We start from the raw sequence: 27,599 nt of genomic DNA on the forward strand, positions 1-27,599 counted from the left end.
ATGATATGATAATATATCCATGTCACTGAGAGGGGAAGTGTGAGAGCGTGTCTAAACACATTATCACTTTTCAAACCTCAGTCCCATGCAACAGAGGGGCGGTGGGACACTCGACCCCCCGGCAGTGGTGTTGTTGGAATTACCTCCACATGACAAATCAAGACACTTTCTGGGAAAATAATCAGGTCCCTGCTGCTCTCGGCGTGGAAAAAGCCCCATTAGAGAACAACACTGTCACTGTTAATTACTGCAGTGGCCTTTTGTTGTATTACACAACAAACCGAAAGAATCAACACTTTCTTGACTGGTAAACTATTTAGGGAGTTTTTATGGCTTGGTGAGAAGTTTGGCACCTTTTGTTATTGTTGTGGAGCAGAGAGGAGTTTTTCTGGGATATTTGAAATAGTCATTCTGCAAGATTGGTTGTTTTTTGGTACAGTTTAGGCCACAATATTTAAAGGTGGGTTTGAATAAGATGTTGATTCTAATCTGTTAGAAATGGGGATGACATGCACTGGACAGCTGACCCAAGATTGATGACAAAGCAGTGCTGCATGGGTAGATAAATCGGTTTGTATACTGTGACCTTCAGTCCTTGCTCAAAATAATAAACAACATCACATATTTTCTGAAAAAACATTAATTTTTATTTAATGTCATCAACCCTAAAAATACCCGGAGAATCAGACAGCCGGGGCCCACACAAATCATTTCTTATATCTTAAAGACGTGTTTTACAAGCATATTCAAATATTCTTTTTGAATAATAAGTTACAGCAACTAGAGTTTTCTACACAAACTAAGTTGAAACTTGTTAAAAATGAGTATACTTCTGCCATCTAATTGACAAATCCAGAAGCTATGAAAATGCAAATATTCATTCAAAATCATTTCAGTAACTCCTACTTAAGTAAATTCTCATTTTATGTACACTGGGGTTTCAGGTTTCCATATCATACTTGTGTAAGCTGCATATTGGAACACAATTAGCCTCCAAATTAGTCACAAAATCATGCTCATAAGTACACGTATTAAACTGAGATTTAAGACGAGCCCAGAGAAACTTTACGCCTTCCACCTGAATGTGAAAACAACCTTCCAGCCTTCATCATTCTGCACAATGGAGGTCAAACATCCACATTAAGTAAGAAAAAGCAAAACACATGTTTGTAGAGAAGGTCTTTAAATCCCTTCCCTGCTCATTATGAAGATGAAGACATGATGCTGGTTTAACAGAATATAGATGCAGCACTAATAGTTTCCAGAACTTATTTAACAGGTTTGTCAGACCTGGTCTGGGCGCGCAAGATGCACAGCACTGTATTGTCAATGGGACACTAACTAGTGTAGCCCACTTTAAAGTACTTGTATCACAACAACCGCTCCTGTCAGTCAAACCCAGCCTAATCGACCGCGGTCCAATCAGAAAGCTCCTTACTTTTTTAACAGACTTTGGGGGCCTATCGCAACCGGCCATTCACGTCTCACCTCTCCCGCTGAGGGGAGGGGATATGACCTTATTTGGCAGTTATGACCTTATATGGAGCGCCGCCAGGGGGCAAGCCGTACGAGGCAGCCTGCTGGTGACACTTTCCCCCAAATTGTAGCTTTGACTCTCGGAGATGGGGCAGACAGTCGTAGGGTGAAGCGGTACACTCGAGCGGCAGAGATTGTTGTGCGGGCAAAGTGTCTCTTGTTGAAGCTTCTCCCGCGCGGACGGTCACCGAGGATATTTCAGGCTGTGTGTTGGGTAAATAAAGACCAGACTTCGCTCTCCAAAACCTCAGTGCGGCGCGCAAGAACAAGAGGAACAAGGAACGCCTCGGGACTGCGCCTGATACTGTTTCCACGAGCTTGACGGGACTAAATAAATCCGTCGCTGAATGACATGAAATGCGGCCAGTGTTGACTCGATCGTGTCATTCAGGAGGCAGAATTAATCTTGAGTGAGTCCCAACGCAGTGCGGTGGACGGACCGGAGAAGACCCGGGGCAGAGGGGCGAAACATTGTTGTCTGCTGTTCCGCCTGTCTTCCAAATTCGAGAGGCGAGAAAGAAGCGAGATAACATTTTATCTTTACAGCCGACGCGCTGACTTATTGGACTGACTTTTCCAAGAGGTCATACTCTGAAGAACAACGTGTTTATGGATTGCTGCGCAGCGAGGAACACCCGGAGTTGTAGGCTACGCTCGCATGCGTCGATCATGTTGATACCTCGCTGTTGCTGTGAACTTTGATAGATGTTTACAGAAAAAAACTCAGTATTATAGATAAGCGATTTAAAATAAATACGCTCAGATAAGCTCAGATTGACCTCTGGAGGAAGCGCTTCTTTTTTTTTTTTGTTCACCCTCCCTCGTTTTTTCTCTCCCAAGACGTCAGGACGGATCCCTGTCACTCAGTCTCTCCTTCTGTGATTTTAAACAAAGGCCGAAAGTGTTTGGGGATAGCATGGCAATGGTAGTAAACCAGTGGCCAGAGAACATTTCTGCAGATCCGGGGTCTCAGCTCCAGATATGCGGCCAGGAGCCCGGCGGGGCACCGGGAACCCCCAACGGTTCCACCCCAGGGAACGACGCACTTTCCGGGGACAAGATCCCCAACGTGGACTGCATGGTGTGCGGGGACAAGTCCAGTGGGAAGCATTACGGGCAGTTCACCTGCGAGGGATGCAAAAGCTTCTTTAAGCGTTCGGTGAGGCGGAACCTCTCGTACACCTGCCGGGGGAACCGAGACTGTCCCATCGACCAGCACCACCGGAACCAGTGTCAGTACTGCCGGCTGAAGAAGTGCCTGAAAGTCGGCATGAGAAGAGAGGGTAAGACCATAGGTGTGTGACGGATGTCCGTGTAAAGTGTGGCACGGGAGACATTTGCTTACTAATCGTATTATACTGTGTAAATTTGTGCGTAATGTTGCTCGCCGTAAAATATCAATCTTAACAGGCCATTAAGTCTGGAAAGGCAGCCGTAAAAGATTTTACTGTTTTAAAACAAGTGACTGACTGTTAAAAATCGACTGAGGCTCTTTTTTTATTGCTTGTATTTAGCCTAAATAATATATTTGCACCAAAGTACACCATCGGTTGCATGAAAACACATTTGAGAAAATTCTGGACACAAACATTTGAATTGGAAACAGTTATTTTACCACATTTTCGTCTTGCTGTAAGAAAAGAAAAAAAAATACATTTAAGATTAGGCTGACACTCTTTCTGTAATTATGCCCTTTCACGTGCCAGTGAGAGATTCTGTGCGTAAAATACGCGTCATGTTTTGTGATGCCTGTTGATCTAATGGTTATGTGCTGCACAGTTTATAGGCACTGTTGTTATGGGTAAATAATCAGTCACCACCTGCGGCAGCACAATGCTTCTTATTTCACATTCATTTACGCTACCAAATCCAACCCATTCGCCCTGGTTCGCTCTGTTCTGTGAAATCCCTCCTTTGTCCCGCTGTTTTAATTATGCTGTTTGCTCACCGACACCCAGAGCCGCTATAAGAGGATGCCGCTACATTTGTTGTATTGTGTTGGATTAACAACGGGTCACTTAGTGTCAAAAGGGAGCAGTGGAAACGTGTTTGTGGAGAAGAGGCTTCCCTTATCAATTTTTTTAATGATCAAAATGCACTAAGAGCCTGTAGAAATATTAGATCGTCTGCATTGTTGTAATATATAGCCTATTTGAAATTAATGACAATGTCAACAGCTACGTGCACACCGCTAACTATCACACAGCTTTAACACAGGTGAGCCATGGACAATAAGGCTTTTTTTGTCTTGTGAGTGCAACAAAAGTTCGTTTCAACCACGTATCCTCAAAAGTTTGAGTCTTTAATGAAGATGTCACCTTTCGCACAGTTTATTTTCCTTCTCAGAGGACAGAATTAGGGTCAGCAGCCGCATCTCAGTGAGCAGTCTTGCTCACGGACACTTCGGCAGGGGATGTTGAAGGACAGACAACCCCGCCGCCCTTTGCGTCCAAATGTAAATCCACAGACGGTGGAAATACCCGTCCTCCTTAAGGGTTTCTGGTGTGTGTGTGTGTGTGTGTGTGTGTGTGTGTGTGTGTGTGTGTGTGTGTGTGTGTGTGTGTGTGTGTGTGTGTGTACTGTACACACAGTCTCCTCATGTAAAATACCCGCAAGCCCAACCCGCTCGGCCGTGCTTGTTTCCGACTGAATGAACCCGAGGTAATCGCCTGACGCGCCGCAGCGTGTTTACTGCAACAGCAACAACAATCTGATTCAGTCTGGTAATGAGAAAAAAAGTTCATTCATTCAAACAGGCGAAATATATCTGTAGAGGGGAGATTTTTTTTTTTTTTTTAATGTAGTTCATGTAAATCCACTCATCAAACCACATCATATTTGTCTTATTTTGGAAATAGCCTACGTTAAGCTATCACTCAAATAAAAACCGGAAAGTTATTTTGCATGCAAAATAAAAGCGTTATTTTACTTCATGTGGCAAATCCTTTAACTTTTCGAAGGGAACAGGTTTCTAGCATTCAGTTCAATTAGTACAAGTTTAGTTAACTATGAGATTCTTGCAGTGCCGAGTTTACAGCGTTGAAGGCTTAATATTCTTCATGAGACACGAGATACGCCTTAAGAATGGGAAGGTAATCTGTTTAGATGAGATAACATTACGATGATTTGCTTATAGACTGTAGGCTATAGTCTACACTGCAAAAAGAAATGCATCTTAAAGTAATTAGTGTCTTGATTTTCTTAAAATAAGTGAAATATATTTTCCAGCACAAATGATTTCTTTCAATTCATTTTGAGATCATTTCAAATGTTGTTAAAATTGTGTTGAAATAAGGGCAGAAAAATCAATTTAAGGTTTTAAAACTCATTATCTGCTCATTATCCTCTTCTTTTTTTTTTTTTTTTTTGCAGTGTTGGCTTATAGTGGTGCAAAAGGCTTAAATGTAGAGCAGGTCAACTTACATTGGCTGAGCTCATATGTTGGTGCATTCGGGGTCAGCAGGATTAAACTGTGCCCTTTAAATCCTCTTTGTCGGCTGACTTCTGTTTATCAGCATTCATTTGTCTGCGTAGGACAATTTTTGTTGGGACGCCGTTCCGGCAATTTGTAAAAGTAGAGAATTAAAAACCCAAATTTATCATCCTACTGATAAATGTTCTGCATCAATTAAGTAAATCACAGACATTCAATTGTCCTAGCTATTTCATCATCACTCCCATTGTATTAATGAAGTAAAAGTCACACAAAAAAAGACATTTGAATATTTGTGTACACATAAATATTCATGAATATCTGAAACAAAACCCCGGCATCATTAATTTATCGTTACATCCACAGGAAATTAAACACTGCTGCATCCTAGAATCCAAACACTGAGAGTGTCAACTGAACAGTGGCCGGACTGTTAAAAGCACACAGACTCTGTCGTCCTTCCCTACATACATAAGTCATGTTTCATCTACATTATTCAACAGGTTCACCTCAGGTTGTCAAGGGGACGCAGTGTTTATTCTCAGTTATGATCCAGGTGAAATATGCATTTGATTTTTCCGTTTTACATTCCCAACAACATGCGAAAGTTCCTGAAAAGATACAGTCGAAATGAAGCGGAAGATCACAAGTGAAAATGCATGTTTGCTAAAAGAGTTTGGCATGTTATGAATCATTTAAAAACTTACTTAGTTTGAAATGTACAAAAAGTCTGAGGGAAAGGGCTGGTTCATGGAACAAGTTATATATTTATAACTATTTGAATTGTTTTATTCACAAATGAAGTATATTGAGCTACGTAAAGAGGATGTTTTTTGGATAACCCTGTGATGTAACTCCACCATTTCCTCTTACAGAAAAATCAGCAGGAGAAAGTCTGATGTTGGTTATAGAAATTACAGCATCGTTTGGTATCACTAACACTGCTGCGTGACTTTTCTGTTAAGACTGAATTAATATTTAGCTTTCTGAGAAGACATGCTAAATGTTTCATGGGATTTAGAAAATCTGAGTTTCTTTTTTTCCCCTAAAGGAGGATGTTTGACCTCTTTCTGCAGACTGCTGTGTAGAACATAATATCATTTGTTGGAGACTTTTATCCAGAGCAGCTTTCAGCACCATGGCAGCAAACAGTTCTTTGCTGGCCTCAGTGGGAATCAAACCGTTAAAAAACCTTGGCAACGTTGGTGTCATTGTCTCGCCACGCAGCTCCACAGAACTCTGCTCTTGTCTCTCTGTCAGTTTCTTAGCTGAATAGGAAGCGGAGAGGCAAAGAGAATCAGCCTGACAGTTCCTTTGAACCGGAGTGAATGTTTTAATTTTCAAGCAGCCCACAAGGACGAGCTACTGACTGACGTCGTACTAAGGACAGACAGACACGCGTGGTAGTTTACTGCTCTGATTAATGCACAATGATAATGTCATCTTGTCTGTTGTGTGTATGTCTTGAAGTCTTGAAAGATCCCTGTGTAGCTAAGAGCACACCAAACACATGCAGACACACAAAGTTAGTAGAGTGTAGTGATGGTAAATAGTCTTTTATCACAGGTAGGGCTGGATGTCGTTCCAAAATTTCCGATAATGATACCGGTGATAATAATCTTTAAATCTTTTCAAATCCATTTGAAAGAAAGGAGTTCCAACATTACACATTTCGGTACAAATCTTTTTTTTCTTTTCTTCTTATAGCTCCATTACACCTATGTGACTCACACTGTAGTCAAGCTTCTCAAAATACAACACACACACGTTTGCCCCGTTACTGTGCGTAACGTATTTCCTGCCTCTACGACGTGTAACATTACACAGCCAATCACAAGCATTATTAGATCTTGGTAGAAGCATGCTAATTGGCTCACTGACGCTAATGAGATTTTGCTCCTTGGGTATTGAAATTTGGTATTGAACGACAAGGCACTTTTTTTCAAATCTCTATTATGGAGGCATTTCGGTCGGTGCCAAAATAGTATCGAAGTTCGGCACCCAGCCCTAATAACAGGAATCTGTAATACCTGCATGGAACGTGTGCAGTGGAAATGCTGCTGCCTGCTCTGACCCATATTGCACTCTGACAAAATACCAACAGTAGCGGGAAATATAGGTCAACCAAAACTAAAACATTAATAACAGACCGGCTCGAGTCAAAGTCCCAATGTGTGAACCGGCTGGGGCCCCTCCAGTGAGTAAACACCCCACTGGAGCGCTAACAGACAGCGTGTATTGACTAATCCATACGCCACTGGGCAATTTAACACCAAAACACTGCCGTCTGGCCTGCTTTGGCTCTGAAAACCTTTACTTATCCCAGTAATTTAGCTATTGACAAATTCAAATACTTAACCCCTGTCACCACTTGTCGTTCATTATCAGAGCCACTCAGAGAAACATGGTTCCCATTCACATATCGCTCAGAACTGCCCAGCCTCCATTAAAGTGATACACTGCAGGTTGCGGCCTTATCTCCAAGGCTAACTTTAATATTACAGAATAGATGAATGATGCATAATGCTTCTGGACACATCAAGGTGAGGAGGCTTCATGTCGCAATATAACACAATATGACCTCTTCCCTATAAAGGTTGGGCTTCTTTCTGCACATCCCACCGTAGCACTGATGTCACAAAAGTAATGTGACCCTCTTCAGGTGCATTCAGTCAATCATTCTAACAAACCGACTGACCCTGGACTGTTTTGTTTGTGACTTAAGTAGCTCAACCTGTTTTTGCGTGTCACTTGTTTCACTTGTAATGACACACACACACACACACACACACACACACACACACACACACACACACACACACACACACACACACACACACACACACACACACACACGAGAGAAAGAGGCACAGAATTTGTCAGAAGCATTTAACAACCAACAAGGCTTCTCCTATATCTTTTGTGTAATCTAGCGCTGTGGTGGGATCTGTGTGCATTTATAATTTAAGCATTTAGTTGATGATCTTAGACACGCTCACCGAGTGGGATTTCAGCATGACAGGAGTAGATGAAAAAGAAGCAGAGGAAGCCACAATGCACCAATAACATTTACTATTTGTCCCAATTTCGGATCAACGGTTTTATGTTGATGTTTTAATAAAGACAGGATATTGGTCATGTCTTCCACCCTAATATGATGGAGGCTATTTTTGGTTTAATTTGCTCTGGTTTAGAGGTCCGCCACCCTACATACAACAGACGGTAATGGTTAAGTAATGCTTTAAGTAAATGTGAAAATGTGTTGTGTTTTTTGTGTGGCCTTCATGACAGAATGAAAAAGCCTCTGAAATAGCTTGATGTGAAGCTAAAACCTTGTGCTGCAACACTAATAATTGTCATTTATGTTGGTTTGCAGCTCTCTTATTGGGTGAATGGTTCTGGATTTGAGCACCAGAAACCAAATTGAATTCCCTTACACTGTATTTGGGTGGCAGCAAAAGTCTCAGTGGCAGATATCTCATATATAAAAAAAAAAAAAAAAAAAAGTGAACCAAAAATATCAGCATGGCTGGATACCACGAGGGATAAGTGGTAAATAAATGTTTTAGGTGAACTGGTCCTTTTAAATGTATTGCCTATCTTACTGTAAACAATATTTGGTAAAGTAAAGGAAGCTCCAGCACAAAAATTGGTTTTAAAAACTCAAATAATTCAAGTCATAGGCTCTATTTTTACTGATGACACAAGCTGATAAATTACACATGAAGCCAGGCACCTAAGAGGTGTTTAAAAGAAGACATGTATGCACGGATGTCTTCTCCGAAGGCTAAACTCCCAGAAAACAAAGGAACGTGTTGCCCTGCTGTGGCTCACTGTGTGTTAAATAAAGAGGGGAGGGGTGGTGTGTAAGTGTAAATAAGGATGGCGTGAATCACCGAGGTCGGGGTGAATTTGGTCTACTAATTAATTCAGGAACTGCCTCATCAAAGTCTGAGAGAGAGACTGAGGCAACAGCATCCACACAGAGCAAAGCCACCAAACTTTCTCACGCAAAAGCCCTCTGCCTTCCATGTCTCTGTCTCTCTCTGTCTGTGTCACGGTTTTCCCTCTCATTCCTGCACTGCCTCCGGTTTCTCTGCACTCTCGTTCTGTTGTGTCTCTTACGTTTCGCCGCTCTTTCATGTTCGACACACAACTGAGGACGTCGGAGTCGATCCTCTTTCATTGTGCAGATGGCTTGTTATTAGCAAGGTTAGCTGACTAGTAAAGTTGTCATGAGCAACGCTTTTATATAAACAATTTTGCTATGCTCTATTTCTTTCTCTAATTTGATGATGTGTTTTCCTTCAGTGGGGCGCAACAATTAACAATTTTGAGCAGGCCCTCCTGTACGGTGGCCGAGATGGTTCAACACAAACACAAAAGCCACAACACAAATACAAAAGCCACAACACAAATACAAAAGCCACAACACAAATACAAAAGCCACAACACAAATACAAAAGTCACAACACAAATACAAAAGTCACAACACAAATACATGAGCGACGGAAGGAAGTTAGTTTGTTGTTGACAGACGGAGCTGGCAGATGAGCAGGAGGAAAGTTCTTGCGTGTTTGAGAACTGAAACATGGTTCCTTGCTAATAATGACGACTCTCGCTATGTGGTTGTCACGAATAAGCAATGTTGTTCAATATCTTTTTTTATTTTCACATGTATGTACTCTGCCATTTAGGCTACAAATATAACATTTGTGTGATTTAAACAGCTTCACTAAACTAAAATTTAGATAATGTTATAGCTGTAGCTTCGTATAGCTTAAATGGCAGAGTACATACATATGAAAATAAAAAAGATATTGAACAACATTGCTTTTTTGTGACAATCACATAGCGACATTAATCATAATTAGCAAGGAACCATGTTTCACTTACTTCTCAAACATACAAAAAGTTTCCTCCTGCTCATCTGCCAGCTCTGTCTGTCAACAACCGACTCACTTCTGCTGTCGCTTATGTATTTGTGTTGTAGCTTTTGTATTCGTGTTGTGGTTTTTGCAGTGGTGGCCTAATGGTTAAAGAAGCAAGCTTGTGACCAGGAGGTCGTCGGTTCAATCCCCAGACCGACAGGATAAAATCTGGTTGGGGAAAGTGTAAGAGCAGCGCTTGTCCCTCCCTCATTACCACCACTGAGGTGCCCTTGAGCAAGGCCCTTAACCTCCAACCACTCCAGTGGAGCTGCTCAGTGGCCAGCAGATCAGACTGTGGTTGTACTGGGCAGCTTCCAGGTATGGATGTGTAACTGTATGAATGTGACAGGTCATCGTTGCAAATGAGAAATTGTTCTCAATCGACTTACCTGGATATATAAAGGTTAAATAAAATTGTGTTGAACCATCTCAGCCACTGTACTCCCGCACTGTGGCGTGCCTTTTGTTCCATTTAGGATGTATTAAATGCTACACTTTCAATGTTTTCTTCTCAAAGATACACAGACCAGCATTCACTTACTTGTATATTAGCAACTAGTATCAAGACATTGCAACAGTATCTTTAAAGTGTCTTTATAAAGTTGACATGTTGAACTTGTTAGCAAACCGTTACTTATTTACACATCTAGCTTTTGCTTTCCACTAACTCCTGACGGACACATCTGTCTCTGTAGCTGCTAAATGCTCCACTATGTGTCTGTTTGGTGCTGCGCAGGTAGCATACAGTGTTTTTTTTTTTTTTTTTTTAAGAGCAGTAAGAGTAAACCAAAACAGTAAAGTTTATTGGCCGGAAAACTAAAACAATAAGCTGAAATACGCTAAAAATCCCTGTAAAGTAGACCTGTGATCTGTTACGGCCTCCATTTATAGGAACAAACAAAGGCTCAAAAGGGATTGGAGGTGTGTTTCACCTTTTAATGGATAACCGTTGTGTAATGTGTTGTAAATGCTCAACTAATTGTTTTGACCATTGTTTTTCTGGCAGCACAAACTGTTTCTGTAGAATAAACAGAAGAAGAACTTGCTCTTGCACAATAGCATGCAACGGGACAAATACTTTTGGACCATGCACTCAACCAGACTGTGTGAAGCCACAGTCCACACTATATGTACTTATCATTTTCATAGGCAAGTACAAAGTTATGCATCTTATTAACAGTGTTAGTGACTCCTAGAGCCGTGTTAGCCAACCACTGTGGCTCCAAAAAAAGAGCATCACAGAACTGCCCGCTGTTTGATTGGCAAATTGTATATGAGAATTTCAGAGTATATTTCCATAACTCTTTCTGCTCAGTAAAATCCCTTTGTTTGTGTCTGTATCTCTTTATCTCTAACTCTCCTGGTTTACATATTAGCTCCTATCTGACTCACGTTGGGAGCTTTGCCCTGCTGCAGAGCAGTGACCTGCAGGTCAAAGCTCAAAGCCAAAATAAAACTGTGAGAGCAGCAGGGATATTACCTTGGTGTCACATCACACACTGCCCTCTGAGCTGGAGCACACCCGCGTACATCTACACAGGCTTGCAGTGGGACACAGACATATAGGCACTGAAACACATGAAATTATATATTTCTTTTATCTTCCAAAATGTTAGTTTTTTTTTTTAGCTTTACAACCATGTTGCAATCCTGCAACCAAGTTCCTTTGGTTGCAGGATTGCAGAATGTTTCTAGTGTTGTAAACCTCTCTCATACACAAAAGCACATATGCACACTGTGGGAAGTGGTGATGTCAGGCACAGGTTCGTTCAGGATAACGTGTTTTATTTTTCGCTCGCCGTTGGAAGCTTTAGAAATAAAAAATCTACTCATTAAACACAACTGTCAGACTGAGCCAAATCTATAATGCGTCTGTGTTAACCCGGCACTGTGACCTTTGAGTCCAAATGTTGATAGGCCTTAATTGTATTTAGCTGCTGTAATTCCACTAACAGTCTGACCCAGAGGCTAATCCAGGGCAGCCAGGCAGCGAACTGTGCACTCTGCCAGCTGCCATTTGCTGAAGTGGCTTTTTAAAAGTCACAGCTGAAATGTCCCAAGATACCTCTGTTTACATGCACTTTCCTCCTCTCCCTCATTCTCCTGCCATCATTTTTTGCCCTACCTATGTACACGGGAAGCAGTTTTGTTTGGGGTTTTAGGGATTTATAGCTCTTTTTTTGTGCTTTTTCTGCCCTCAATTTGGTATCAGAATATTTTTGTTTGCCAGGAAGAAGGGACGTTGTATAGCGTCAAGATTTCAAGTCTTCTTCCCCTCTGTTTGTCTGATGACAAGCTCAGTTAATAGCATTAAGCTCACCCACAGTGCACCAATTAAAAAGCAGGACACAGCTTATGGCAGACACCCAAATCTGACGTTATACTCCCATCCCCCCTCTTTATTCTCTATCTCTGACCCTGCTTTCCTTTTTTGTCTTATCCTCAGGCATCTGTTTTTTTTACTAATGTCATTTCTGTCTCTCTCGCTCTCTTGCTCCCCTCCTCTATGTCAAAATAATACATCTCTCTGCCTCTACACTTGTCCGTCTTTCTCTCTATTCCTTTGGACATTTCCATAATTACCCCCCTCTCTCCCTTTTCTTTCTCTCTGTCTCGTCCAGCTAGCTGTAGGCGAGGAAAAACAGAGAGCGATGTGTCTCAGTCAGAAGTACTCAAGTGCTCTGCCTCTCAGCCACGAGTGACCCCCACAATGAGGCTTTTGAAAAGTCAAGTGGATCAAGTAGATTCGCCACCATCTGCAGGATTAACCACTAATCAATATGAGAGCAGATTCATAGCTGTGATTTCACATATCCGAGACGTGAGAGGCAGCAGGGTCCCAACAGGTCATGGAATTTGTGGAACGTCATTACATTTTGAAGAATTTGGCATATTCCCCATCAAGGTTAGGGACAATGCATTAGTGAGAAGCCCAAAAGAAGTGCATAGTGACAGTTCTAGGTTATGGAAGTGATCTGACTTAGATATGTCATGGAAGAGTCTTTCAGGACTGTCCTCTCAGGGAACACGACAGAATCGATCCTTTCAAAAAGTGCTCAAGTTCAAGCCTTAACTAACTGCTTCTTTGAACCAAAACTACAATGATTCCCCAACCCTAACCGAGGTGTTTCTGTGCCTAAAGCCATAGCATTGTCAGACAATGAAACCGATTTTTATTCTTCAACAGTGAATTATAACGGGCAGTTACAAACAAATTGTTGTGACGTTTAATGTGGAGGACTTGTCGAGTCTTTCACTGTCAGTCAACTTCTCTGACTGACAGCAGCAGCACTGTATGATTTAGCAGTCTTTCACTTCACACTCAAAGCACCTCAGAGTGACTGAAAACATATTTGACCAGGTAATCTTTGTGTGGAAATTGCAGTGCCTTGCTCTACTTTCACCCCCGCTGCTCACGGTGGTGTTTCATTTTTCAAACCCTGCAAAGACAGACGTGTGTGGCTAATCTGACAGACGTCCTTTGCAAAGCAAGACGAGCGCGGCTGGAGTGCCAGTGACGAGGAATGTCCCATTGTGTAACATCTTTGTGACAGGCAACACCTCTTCATAGCTCAGCCCAGCGAGACTGTGCTGTTTGCCAAAGGAGACCGCATTCTTTTCCGGGAACACGCGGGTTGACACAAGTTCACAGGGAAAACTAGTCGTTTGAGGTCAACACCTTTTGTGCAGAGGTATTTTTTTCTGCTCAGAGGACAGGCTAGAATTAAAGGCATTTTTTATAACGCTCTTGAGTGTTTTGACCTCTCGTTTTTCAGACGTGCTACGTCCGCGTTCAATTGACACAGCTGCTGTGTGTCTGAGGTGACAGGTGATGCAGAGTTGAAAAGCATTTTCCAAACCCCTCATCCTCCTCCTCCCTTTTATTACACCCCTTCTCTCCACCTCCTGCTTCCACCTGTCTTTTTATGTAAACCACCGCTCTCTATCTGAAGCCTCATCTCAGACTACATCCAAATACATTGAACTCTGCACCTTTTCTGTCTTTCCCCACTCTCTGCCCTCAATCTCCCTTTTCTCAATTCATCACCTCTTCCTCTTCATGTTATCTCGCCATTTCACCCTTTTACCTCATTTTTCCCCTCACACGTCAGGCGTCTGTGTGTGTGTGTGTGTGTGTGTGTGTGTGTGTGTGTGTGTGTGTGTGTGTGTGTGTGTGTGTGTGTGTGTGTGTGTGTGTGTGTGTGTGTGTGTGTGTGTGTGTGTGTGTGTGTGTGTGTGTGTGTGTGTATATAAGAGCTTGGCCTCTGCGTGCCCTTTTTGCCTCAGCCTGAGCCATTTGCCAGCAGAGAGAAGGGGGGGCATCGTACCGTATGTATTTATGTGTGGTGCGGGCATGTGTGTATGAATATGCGGGTGCATAACATATGTAGGTGTGAAGAAGCGGTATATCTTTACCAGCTGCTGCTTGTCATTACTCGTTGATGCACAACAGCAGTGCAGAATGGCTTTGGCCTGGCCACTTTCCACCGCTCCACTGAAAAGGCAAGCGCTGACATATTTAGGAGTCGGAGAAATGTTCCTGTCTCCACACTTTTTGCCCCTTTGACCCCATTCTACAAACCCCCCACCCAACACATTTGACATGCCCAATTTCACTCCTTCTTTTCTGTCTTTGTCTCCTCTCCCTTTGGCGTCTCATGCAGGCTTTTAGGATTACTTCACTTTACATACAGGCTGTGCGAAGGCCGTTTGGATGTAGATCAGGTTTAGGCATAAAGCATAAAAGTGTATAATAACCTGATGACAGATATTTACTGTTAAAAGTTGGACTGAGATGAAGACAAAACACAACCACTAACAAATGTCACATTTTCATTAATTAAAAGTTCACATTAATGCGTCCGAATTCTCATCTTCACCTGTCTTGTTTTCCATCAGCTGTACAACGAGGACGTACATCGAACTCCCAGAGCAGCCCAGGACAGTACCTGACCAATGGCACCGACCCGTACAATGGCCAGCCCTACCTGTCCGGCTTCATTTCTCTTTTGCTGCGCGCCGAGCCCTACCCCACATCTCGCTACGGGGCCCAGTGCATGCAGGGAAACAACCTGATGGGCATTGAGAACATCTGCGAGCTGGCGGCCAGGCTGCTCTTCAGTGCTGTTGAGTGGGCCAAGAACATCCCTTTCTTCCCCGATCTGCAGCTCATGGATCAGGTGAGTCAGCGAATTTAATGACTGAATAGAATTTACTTTAAAATATCTGACCAGCAACTTCAAAGGAATAGCTTGACATTGTGGGCTTATCACTTTCTTGCCAAGAGTTCAATGAGAAGATCGAAACCACACTTATGTCTGGACGGTATACTCTACAGCCAGTAGCTGGCTAGCCTAGCTTAGCATAAAGACTGGAAAGAGGGGGAAACAGCTAGCCTACCTACCGTCCTCCAGGACGTTACTGTACCTGGCCTCATCAGAGACTGAGCCAGGCTAGTTTTTCTCCATCTTTCCAGTCTTTGTGCTAAGCCAAGCTAATTAGCTGCTGCCTGTAGCTAATCATATTTAGTGTCAGACATAAGAGTGGTATCATTTTTTTATCATCTAACTCTCTACAAGAAAATTGATTTAGTAAAATGTTGAATTGTTCCTTCAATAAAGCATGCAAGTATTACACACACACACACACACACACACACACACACACACACACACACACACACATACTAGGAGCGTGGATTTGGCCTCGAAAATGTAGAAACTACATTATATAACATACTGGGTGCCTTTCTTAAATATCAACCCAAAAGTTTGCAACATTTTTTGCATTACATTTTTTTCTGTTTAAGTCTACTTCTATAGAAAATGTTGAGCCAGTAAAAAAGATTTGTTGCCATAATCATAATTAAATTATCCTGTTCCATTTAATCAAAACCCAAAAAACTGTAATCCAATAAACACATTATTTATCACATGCACCCTTTGCTTTCATAAACAAAAAGAGACTATAAATAATTAAAATAAAATGATTTTCCTTATTTGTGAATCAGTTGCATATAAAAGAAAATCTGTTTGGATAATATTCACTGAAGGCGGAAACAGCCACAACAGACCTGATGTCAACCCTGCACATGTAGATTTATACCAGCTGTAAAGTGTTGGCACGGAGTAATCACCTGACCTATAAATATTCACATGCACCCTGGGCAGACATCACAAATATGTCATGCTGTAGCTGCACTATATCATTAATATATCATTAACGTCATGTCAAGATGTAGAATACATGCGTCCTGTAAGTACTTTGTGGTTCTATGCTTTCGATAAACCTGCTTTTCATGAGTCTTTCAACCTGCTATCAAAAGACTGTTTACACCTGGCATCAACACATATCTTGTAATTTAACTGCATCTGAATCATACAGCATGTGTCTAGATTATCCAGGGTAGACAAATTAATGTAAACACCTAAAAGAAGAAAATGTGTGACTAATCGTAATGATGGTAACCATTATCTTAAATTTTGCTACAAAGGTGGGTCATATTAGGTTGAATGCCGATTGCAGGCCATGTAAGCTCCCTGTGTGTGTGTGTGTGTGTGTGTGTGTGTGTGTGTGTGTGTGTGTGTGTGTGTGTGTGTGTGTGTGTGTGTGTGTTTTTTTTTTTTTTTTTGGGGGGCATTTTTACAGGCCTTTATTTGTATAGGACAGTTTAGACTTGAAAGGGGAGAGAGAGGGGGAATGACATGCAGCAAAGGACTTCAGGTTGGAGTCGAACCTGCAGCCGCTGTGTCAAGGAGTAAACCTCTATATATGGGCGCCCGCTCTACCAGGTGAACTAACCGGGCACCCCATTTTACCTTTTAAAACTGACAAAGGTTTCATCACATCATAGTAATTCATCCTTACAATCAGTTTTTGACAGTTAAGCTGGTTTGTGTATGCTTCCTTCTTTTTAATTAATATATTACTTGTTGGGGGGGGGGAAGAAATTGTGCATAAATGGACCATCTTTATCTAGTTTGCATTTCCTCTTTGATAATGTGGCCACATTATGACTATCTCCAAAGGTGGTTTGAATTATTGGATGTTTAGTGCATCTCGTGTTCGTTTACACTTAGAATTAATGTGTTTTTGTGCTATTGAATTACAGATTGACTCTGTAACTCAAAGGCGCTGGTTGGTGTGCAAACATTGAACAATTCTAATACGTGCTGTAACATTTTAAATCATAATTCCTATTAGATACAATTGATTTGACCCTGTAAACACACATTTAGTAATTTGAATGAATTCTTAGTATTATATTTATGATTAAAAAACCATAACTGTCTTAAAGTACAAATCTCAAATCCAGATCTGTCGACAACATATGATTTAAAAATGTATGTTTTTTTATTTTTTTTAGATATTCTGCTGAAAGTCAAGCAGGAGTACAAATAATAACCTGTAATAACCACTATATGCTACCTGTATTCTAGGTTGCGCTGCTGCGCATGTCATGGAGCGAGCTCTTCGTCCTCAACGCCGCCCAGTGCTCCATGCCGCTTCATGTGGCTCCTCTGTTGGCAGCGGCAGGCCTGCATGCATCGCCCATGTCAGCAGAGCGCGTGGTGGCCTTCATGGACCACATCCGTGTCTTCCAAGAGCAAGTGGAGAAGCTGAAGGCCCTGCAGGTTGACACGGCTGAATATTCCTGCCTCAAGTCCATCGTGCTCTTCACATCTGGTGAGTTTGAATGAAGCACATGTGTCATATAAACATTGGAGAGTCACAGGGAAGCTGCATGAAATGGCAATGGTGTCACGTAACGTTGAAACAGGATGTTAAAGATTTAACTAGTGGTGGAAGGCTCTAGACCGGGTAATCAAAAGTTTAAGAATGATTCGAAATTCATGACCCTAAAATGTTGAATCAATGGTACAGTATTACTGTTCTCTAAGCTCTCTAAGAAAACGAGACAAAACTTGGACATTGGAAGAGAAATAGGAGAAACCTCAGGAGAGGAAATTCAAAGAGCAATCATGCCAGACGGCTGAGGATGCAATTGATGTTGCAGGGAAAGAAAGTTGTTAAATTATATAAACAGACAGTTGTAAGTGTTCATAATAAAATAAAGTTTAACAGTAGCATTATTATAAGTCAAATTTTGGTAAGAGAAAATCAAACACCAAAAAAAGTCCTCCAAAAAAAGATCAAATGATCAATTATTTGTTAAGACTAACTAGCATTCCTTTCACTTGATCTTTACCCTCGACTCAAACTCAGACTCACAGAGGATTATGGGTAGATTCTGATGTCAATAAAAACATCACCTGTCTCCTGTGAGTAGCTTTACAATTGCTCATGCAGAAAGAGAGGATTTAGCAGGCAGGTGAGCTGACTTCCGTTGGCACAGGAACATTTGGCACAGGTTTATTCATGTCGACAGGGATGCTTCATCGCAGGACATGGGAGCACTTGTAAACAGCTTAACCAGAGTTAGAGAAATGGCCAATAGTAGGGTTATTCTGTACATTTAAAGAAGGTAAACTCAGCAGATAATAAAATTGTTTAATTATTAGGGCAATTAAATAATAATTAATACATTTAAATAAATATTGATTTAAACTATATCACCGGTAAAGAACTTAAAATGGAACCTAAAATGACTGCCTTATATTGCTTTTGCCGTGTCTGAATAAGCGCTCAAGTAAAATGACTGCCTTATATTGCTTTTGCCGTGTCTGAATAAGCGCTCAAGTAACTTTTACGTAAAATTCATAACGGCAATCTTACGACATAGTTGGGACCTAGTAACATTTCTGCAACAATTTCAACACGCCACGAGTCTGAACCAAAAGTCCTGCAGGCATTCATCCTTGACACAGATCAAGAGAGGACCAAATTCCTGTGTATGATTGTACATTTCTTTTTACATTACTTGAATATTTAACCACAGAATAGGAAGTTCTTAGTGCCAAGAAAACTTTCTTCCGTCTACTGTGTTGGAATCCAGTTTAAGCTCACGGACGCATAATGCCAACTCAACTGTACTTAACCTGCAACCTTTTCACCTCCGCTGAGCCTGACCGAGATGTGACCTCTAATAATGCTGCAGCAGATATTGTCTCATTGGCTCCATATGTAAATGCTGCTGCTACAGCCTTCCCACCAGTTAGTCATGGTCTCTGCCCTCAATGAATTTCACTGTAATTTGATCACTCTCTCATACTGTAAAAGACCTTTATTGATCCCGTGAGTAACTGCTTGTGCCTCACTGTAATCACTTTTGCTGGAGTTAACCGTAAGCTTTTACCGGAAGCTTTTACTTTGGTTTTTAACTTTGAGTGCTCCTTTGCTAAGTTGTATTTTGGTTTCTGCCCATGTAATACATTGTTCACAAAATCTTGTGGCAAAGACTGATAAAGTATATTTTTTATTTAGCCTACAACACACCCAGAAAAGTATATACTGAACCCACCAATCCATGTTTTTCTACCTCTTAATAAAAAGGAAGCCAGAGGCCATTATCTGCCAAAATAGCATCTTTGTGCATTGAGTGAACATGATAATGATGGCAATTTCTCACCTAAATTAAACCACTCTCAGTTTGACGTAATTACAAAGAAAATACCTTCCTGCTAGCATAGATTTGTCTGTTGTCTGTTTGCGTCCAAACCGCTTTAAAAAAACAACAGGGGACTTGTGCCTCACACCGTCACTGTGTGGAATTATTTTCTCCCCACTGAGCTGCAGACAAGATTAAATAAAATACAATTGTGTTACACCTTGAGGAAACCCAAGAGATAGGCATTGTTTTGATACTGCTTGTATATAAACCCTGTTGAGGTTTATCCCAACAGTCACTGTGCTCTAGTGCCAGCCAAAATACTGTCACTTCTGGGATATTTCACTGAGAGATCATGCTTTGTGACCCAAGGGGAAACGGATGGTGAAGAAGCCAACACTTAGATGTCTCTCTCCTTGTTATTTAAAATTTTTTTTTTTTTATTGCTTTCCCTTTTTTTTTTTCCTTGCATGGCTTGTCATATTCACTCTGCATGTATCTGTCTCTCTTTCATGTATGTGGGTGGCTGTGGATCCACCTCTCCCCTCTCTTCCTTGCTTTCATCAGCCGTCTCTCCTTCATGATCCTATCTATTATTGAAACCAGTCATTCACCCCTCCTCCCTACGCTCCCCAAACCCAAGCCCAACCCAGGCCCAGGACCCCTGCCCCCACCACGGGAGTTGAATTATGTATGGTGGGTTTCAGTGAGACGGAGGATTCGCAACAGCCACGGCTATGACCTACATAACCCCTGTAGCCCTGAGCATCCCATGTGACTTCCCTCATGTACCCACATGTATACACGTCGCAGAAAACTGCAAATGTCTTGGCAAAAGAAGACAATGCATTTAGTAAAACGAGCAGATATTAAAACAGAAATCTGAATTTAATGGAGACAGACACGCATACACACTTGATAGACCCGTTAATGAACCTGACTGCTGCAGACCTGGTAGGATGAGCTAACAATCTTCGACAAACACCAATCGTCTCTCACCTCCCTCTGAGTCCCCGCCCTCCACTCTCTCAGTGAAGCACAGTCCCATCAAGACACATCAGAGAACGGGCATCTCAGTCCTGCCACCCTGATCCCTCACCCCCACTGACCCAGTGTGTGCCCAAGGATCAGACAAAAGAACACAACGCTTGACGTGTAAGGGCGCCCACAGAGCTGTCTCTTCGGCACGCGATGTGGTTTCAGTCACACAGACAGCTTTACTAATCCCAACCAGGCAGTGGCGGCTTTGTCACGCAGGACCCAAAATGGCGTCCCGACAAAAAAGCAGTCCAGCTGCCCTTCCGAGTGGACGGACACAGCTGAAATGGGAGCAATTATTCACTCAGAATGATGAGAATAATTGCCGCTGGGGGAGGGGAGGGCTTGACACACTCAGTTAAGATATGACGTCAATTAAATCTTTTGGTTGTATGGATCTATGGCTCAGCAGGGTTTACACAGGGGACAGATCAAAGTGTGACAGACTAAAAGAACGTGCTTAAGAAGAAATTGCCCTCATCGAAAAAAACCTGCCTTTCAAATGAGGGTTCATTCAGGGGGCAGAGTCAGTGAGAGCACCCACTGAATGTACAGTATGTGGCAGAGTACAGTGAAATGTGTCTTTGTTTTGAGTTCGCACGTCTCTGACCTCCTTTGCTAAATCCCCCGTCCCCTCCTCTGCACGCACAGGGTGCGAAAAGTATCGCGCACAGTGTTACACACTCTATCGGTTGCGCGAGACTCTTGCCAAGGCGGGGGCCTGAGGAGGTGTGAGGAGGCAGGAGTCAGAACATGACCTCCAGCTGCGGGGAAAGGGAATGCTGTAGTGTGCTGTGAACACAGACCACAGGGGTGTAGTAGATTCGTATCTCTGTAGTGACAACCTCGATTTCCTCAAGTTTCAGCAAGATTTCTCTGACCTGAGAAATTAGAAATTAGAAGAAAAGAAAACCTGTCCGCTCTTTATTACATTTGATTACCCCACTGTGACGGCATTATTTGTGGGTGGTGATGGCGTAGTGGATATGACTTTGGTGTGGGGAGATCCCGGTTTGATTCCCACTGCGAAACCTCAACCTATGTGTCCCTGAGCAAGACACTTAACCCATAGTTGCTCCAGAGGCGTGCAACCTCTGATGTATAGCAATTGTAAGTCGCTTTGGATAAAAGCGTCAGCTAAATGACATGTAATGTAATATTTCAATCAACTAGATGAGATTTGAAATACATGTACAGTACCAGGTCCAAGACTTCACATTGAGCCACCCACTTAACATCCACCACGAGTTAAATTCTCAGTTATCAGACACAATAGCAACCTGATAACAGGAACAAAGATAAACATCAGACATGACAATTTGTCATTTGTCCCGTGTAGCGTGTCATTGCTAATGTTTTGCAGATTCTGTTTACTTTCTTGCAGTTTCCTTTCAGACACTATAATAAGGATGATAAACCATAAATCGTTATATTGTCTTCCTTCCCTCTAGATGCTATGGGGCTGTCCGACGTTGCCCACGTGGAGAGCATCCAGGAGAAGTCCCAGTGTGCCCTGGAGGAGTATGTAAGGAACCAGTACCCCAGCCAGCCAAACCGCTTTGGACGTCTTCTCCTCCGCCTGCCTTCCCTGCGCATCGTCTCCTCTCCGGTCATCGAGCAGCTGTTTTTCGTTCGCCTGGTAGGCAAGACACCCATTGAGACACTGCTCCGTGACATGCTGCTCTCGGGCTCCAGCTACAACTGGCCTTACATGCCCACCGTGCAGCGCGACCGACCCATCTCCCTCCACTACAACGAGAACGGGCCCTGAGGCGGAGAGACAGACGGAGGAGAAGCTGCGGGAGAAATACAGGCTGAACGTCCATCTGACTACTCATCCATCCATCCTTCCGTCATTCTCTGCGTTCAACTTCTCAGCTTTCCCAGAGGAAGCATCTCCCTCACCATTCCGCTCACAAACCCAGGTCGACGATATAATCCGTTACCGTCCCAGTTACACAAGCCAGCCAATCATTTACCATGGCCATTGCAGAGACTTGGTGGTCCCGGTGCAGTCTACATTTGAGATGTGGCAAGAGATGGACAAGTTGGTAGAACAGGTTATTGCAGTTCACCAGCAGGTCTGTTGGACTCACTTCAGATGTCAGTATCACACCCCATGAAAACAAGGGGCAGCAAAAGACAAAACATTTGCTTTATTGTTGGTGCTATGCCTACATTTACAGAGGCTGTGCAAAAGCATCTTAGTATGGTGAATACTGAGCAAGGGCTTTGCCAATGGGACTCTACAACCAAGAGCACAAGGCCCGTTGTATACTTACCAATTTTTAAAAAGAAAGCCAGAAGCCATTAAAAAAAAAAAAAAAAGACAAATGCCAAAATATCTTGGACTTTTTCAGAGGACATGTTTTAATGTGTGTTTGTATTAGCACTGTTTATATGGAGAGAAAAAAAGTCATGATTGTGTCCATATGTACAGTATATCGTTGATTCATCTAAAGCATATTAGGGTAAAGCTCAGGTTCAAAGGGTGGAGAGACAGACAGACAGACATGCCAATAACAGTACAAGAGCAAAAAGACAAACCCACTAAAAATTTACACTTATCAGCAGCCTGTGCCAAAGCTGTAAAAAGCATATTGTTTGGATATTTTTGTGGTAGTGTTGGTGATGAAAGTTTAATGTTTGGTTTGTCTATAATTTGACTATATACTTGTTTTGGGTCTCAGGGGGAGAGAAGGAGTTTGTAAAAAAAAATAAATAAATAAATAAAAAAAAAAGCTTAGGCACTTGCATTGTAACCTAGTCAGAACCTACACTTATTCACTCCTGTAAAATCACAGCACTGGTAGATTCATGCTACCCATATGCCATTTGATTGATCTACATTTTTACTTTAAAAGGCCCATTAAAACTCCTTACATGTTGTTATCACAGGAGTGACACAACTCATCCTCATTGTTGTTTTATTGTCATGATTGTCAATATTGGACCTTTTGGATTGGGGGGGGGGGAGCATTTTACAAAACTAGCTGTACTTGCCTTAGAACAAAGATTTTGTCACTGAGCATTTATCTTATGACTGTGCCATAATCTCTCGTTACCTGTTATAACAGGTATTATGTCCTGTCAGGAGAGGAAATGGACTCACATGATGTAAAATTGATTAATGTGCACATAAAGTCATATATAGAAAAGTGATGCAAAACACAGAGATTTTATTAATGCATCAATAGAGAGAACAGGCATTTCTGCTTTATCATCAGCACTTTCATTTAGACCTCATGCGAGTTCTTTTCCACTTCCTGATGATATTGTCATGTAGGGAAAACCCCCTCGACTCATGTCGTTTGAGCTTATCGTAGCGATACCGTAGAGAAAAAGTATCACTAACCTCTGAAAACCTCAGTCTATGTTACAATATTATCGCAGTTGGACTTATGACTGTGACTTAGCTTAGGAATATTTTTAAGTTTTTTTTTGTTTTTTTAATCTTCCCCTTGGCGGAAGCAAGTTTGTTTTGACATTTTCACATTTCCAACATGGCACTGTGGTATCAACACTGGTATTGGAAAAGACATCTGGGACCTTTAGAAAGCTGTCTGTTGATACATGAATTCACAGAAAGTTCCTATGAGTTTGTTTTTATCCCCTCTACTTTTGTTTGGAAATATGGATTATCCATTAATTGAAATAAAATTGTGTTGTTCACAGTACGTTTCCTGTAGTCTTTTACTGTCATATATAATGTGTTGTAGCTAAAAAAAAATTGTACTTTAGTCTGGTCTGTGATTGGATGTTTCTTGAGGGAATACATCTTGGAAGACATCTTCTCCCCCCAAAGTTAACAGTAACCCTATGTAGGAGCTACATGTTGAGTGTGAACAACAACAAAAAAGGAACAATGCAATAACAATTAAGGATCACGTTATTATGGGTTATGGTTAAGTTAAGGATTATTGTTTATCTACATATAGTTTAAAGAAAAGGCATACACATTACAAGGTTCATTTATTTGTCATTTTACAACACAGGATTGCACAATGAAATGTAAGTTGTAGCCCTCCATGCTACACACAAATAGAACTAGCCACAGATATTTAAATTAGAATATAATGAAATAAAATAAAACAATAAGCCTTTATACAGTTTAAATATATGTGAGTCCTTAACCGTGTTAGGCAAGTTACTTCCAAAATGTAATACATTATTGATTACTAGTTACTGTCATTTGAGAGCTATATTTCAATATTCTGTCTCTGAATTGTAATTCAATTTACACTACTTTTGCGTTACTTTTGAGTTACTTTCACCAAAATAAAAGCGGAAGTATGACTTGGCAGGTAGCTTGTGAATTTCACCACGGGATTGCGTTACTCCCATCACTGCTTAAACATATAACAATATAGAGAGACTTTAGTGTATAGTGTGAATGAGGGTCACCGAGAAATAACTGATTTAATGCACCACCCGGCCAGCACGCTAAGTGACCCGAATCAAACACACCTAAGATGTTGCGTGAGAACAGGTGCATGCTGTGTGTAGCTAAATGCTAACATGTACTTGCTTGGTGGATCCTGGCATCTACGTCCACTGAGGAACTTTTTTTTTTATTTGAGGAGCGTGGTGGGAAAGAAAGTTTGAGTGGACTGGTGTGGCGATATTATACACTGAGACTGAACGAGCAGGGAAGTGTAACTGGAGCAGATTGTGGAGGCAATATCGCGTTGCTCAGGGACGACCATAGACTGTGTATTAACAGTCTGGAGGACTCGCAAAATGACGTTCAGACAGGTAAGTAACGTACGCCTAAAGAAACATTGTAAGTCATTACAGAGGAGGACTCAACAGGCGTGTTAAACTGTGCAGACTCTCTTTTCGCTGTAATGTGATTTTTTTTTTGGGGTGCACTTGCTGTCGAATTTATTGTCTGTATCTCTCTATGTTGATTGCTGATGGTTTATTCTGCTGTTAAAGGGTATTGTTACATGTAAGGTTAGCCTATGCACTATGGGTGGGAATCACCAGAAGCCTCACGATACGATATCCTCACGATACTTATGTCACGATACGATATTATCGTTATGCGATTTTGAACATATTGCAATATTCTGCAATATATTGCTATGTATTACCTTTTTTCCAACTTCAGATTTTTCCCAATTTCAAATGATGTCCCGAAAGGACAATTTTGTCATCATCTGTCGTATCTAAAAAGATACATTTCTCCGTTTGTTCATCTCACTCCAATTTTATTGCTGCAAAATGGGATTGTCAAGCAGACAAACTGACCAACACATATATTATAAAAGATTGATACTTGGCCTCTGTGTATCGATACGGTATTGCCACGAAAAATATCGTGATACTATGCTGTATCAATTTTTCTATGCACCCGCTGCGGTGTAGGTCTTTTTATATATTGTCGGTCATTTTAGTGTAATTGTTTTGTCCCGTCAATTTTTGTAAGGTTATACAAAGAAAGGTGTTTTTTTTTCTTCTTTTTTTAAATAAAGGTAATTGATGCACAGGCTGTAAATATCCATCTATAGAAAGTGAATTGTTTTGCATTGTGGGATGTAACTAAATGCATTTACTGTACTGTAAGTCCAATTGTGACGTATTGTAGCCTACTTTGCTTTGCCAGTGCTGCCAGGGATTCGGCTAATGCCGCTGTACCACAGTGGTATGCCATCAGCCACCGACAAATGCCGCTGTAATGAGTGACATGTGCCGCCAGGGGATTGGCATCTACCACAGTGGCTGACTATCAGCCACTTTTCGATCTTGGCCTTGCTGCTCTATTGACTGTGTTGAAATCTGTGATGCAATCATCAGATTATAGTTGCCCATCTATCCATAGAACCAGAGTTTTTTCTAGTTACACACTTGCACCTAAGATCATCAGGGATAAGTAATTCTACTGCTTGCTTGCAGATATTTCTTTTTTCAAAGAGCACTTTGATTCAATGAGGGAAATAGGCACATGTGCTAATCAATACTGCAGATCAATCCACGATTTTAAACCAAGTGGGGGGTTGCCCCACACTCACGCTGGGATGCAGCCCAAATGTTGATACAGGCCCGCTTGGTGCGTGACAGAAGAGTAAGCAAACACCATGACCCAGTGTCTGTGTGTGTGGGGGGAGACACACAGAGAGAAAGAACACACATGGTCTTTGACCTTTGGGTTCAAGGTGTGTCAGTAGGTGTGTGTGTGTGTGTGTGTGTGTGTGTTTGGGTAAATAGCTGCTGGTAGCTCTCAGTGTTAACAGTCAGACAGAGACCACAAAGACCGAGACATAGACGAAGTACAGGTTTGTGCATTTAGATTCTCACACATGATGTCAAGTTCCCTCTTTCTCTTTCTCACACACACATACACACACGCTTGAACGCACACACACTCTCCCCTCACATGGTAACCTTGTGCCCCCTACACTCTCCCCTCACATGGTAACCTTGTGCCCCCTACACCTAGCCTCCCCTCCTCCAACTACCTCCCCTACCCTCTATCTTACCCGCCCACTGCCATTCTGTGTGTGTGTGTGTGTGTGTGTGTGTGTGTGTGTGTGTGTGTGTGTGTGTGTGTGTGTGTGTGTGTGTGTGTGTGTGTGTGTGTGTGTGTGTGTGTGTGTGTGTGTGTGTGTGTGTGTGTGTGTGTGTGTGTGTGTGGAGTAGCCGATTGACTTATGCCTTCATTTCAGAGCTGTCACTCCTGGCCAAACACCATGACCCTTCAACCTCCATTTTGGAGGCGCACTTTTTTTCCCCTTCGCCATATGAATATAAAAAACACATGTGGCCCAAAGGTGTGTGTGTGTGTGTGTGTGTGTGTGTGTGTGTGTGTGTGTGTGTGTGTGTGTGTGTGTGTGTGTGTGTGTGTGTGTGTGTGTGTGTGTGTGTGTGTGTGTGTGTGTGTGTGTGTGTGTGTGTGTGTGTGTGTGTGCATGTTTATGTCTACAGGTAAATCAAACTGACACAGTTCCTTTGAATGGCAGGAGCTGAATTACTTTTGCACTTCAATTTTGCACACCTGCCATTTATTGCAAACACTGGGCTCAGCATAAACCATAAAAGCAAAATACGTTGCTTCAAGATACAAATCAGAGCCAGTAAATATCAGAACCAGGTGCAGCAATTTCTTTGTGGGTAAATAACTTTGCATAGTATAAATACGTGGTTATGATTG

At 41.9% G+C, this 27,599-nt stretch overlaps 2 protein-coding genes across 3 annotated transcripts in view; both read left to right on the plus strand.

The window, feature by feature from the left end:
• The first annotated feature begins 1,565 nt into the window (after positions 1-1,565).
• nr2f5 (nuclear receptor subfamily 2, group F, member 5) lies at positions 1,566-24,120 on the plus strand. Of its 2 annotated transcripts, none has more exons than XM_028580061.1 (4): positions 1,566-2,831; positions 14,800-15,080; positions 17,340-17,586; positions 21,898-24,120. In XM_028580061.1, exons 1-4 carry the CDS (start codon positions 2,453-2,455, stop codon positions 22,215-22,217), a joined length of 1,227 nt encoding a protein of 408 aa, XP_028435862.1. In that variant the 5' UTR covers positions 1,566-2,452; the 3' UTR covers positions 22,218-24,120. The 2 variants fall into 2 exon arrangements, with proteins under 2 accessions (XP_028435862.1, XP_028435863.1); XM_028580062.1 differs by having other exon boundaries at positions 1,566-2,819.
• Positions 24,121-24,742: 622 nt separating this feature from the next.
• Positions 24,743-27,599, plus strand: part of il21r.1 (interleukin 21 receptor, tandem duplicate 1) — a 52,570-nt gene continuing 49,713 nt past the window's right edge. The window contains exon 1 of the mRNA XM_028580548.1: positions 24,743-25,201. The gene's annotated coding sequence lies outside the window, so the exon portion shown is untranslated. The remainder of the gene's footprint in view (positions 25,202-27,599) is intronic.

This window comes from Perca flavescens, chromosome 6 (assembly GCF_004354835.1).
Source record: "Perca flavescens isolate YP-PL-M2 chromosome 6, PFLA_1.0, whole genome shotgun sequence".
Lineage (NCBI taxonomy): Eukaryota > Metazoa > Chordata > Actinopteri > Perciformes > Percidae > Perca > Perca flavescens.

Excerpts from the sequence above, each read along its gene's own strand:
- nr2f5 (XM_028580061.1), top strand. The coding sequence starts at position 2,453 with ATGGCAATGGTAGTAAACCAGTGGCCAGAGAACATTTCTGCAGATCCG. Across the intron at positions 15,081-17,339 it reads ATCTGCAGCTCATGGATCAG|GTTGCGCTGCTGCGCATGTC; the intron begins GTGAGTCAGCGA and ends CCTGTATTCTAG. Across the intron at positions 17,587-21,897 it reads CATCGTGCTCTTCACATCTG|ATGCTATGGGGCTGTCCGAC; the intron begins GTGAGTTTGAAT and ends CCTTCCCTCTAG.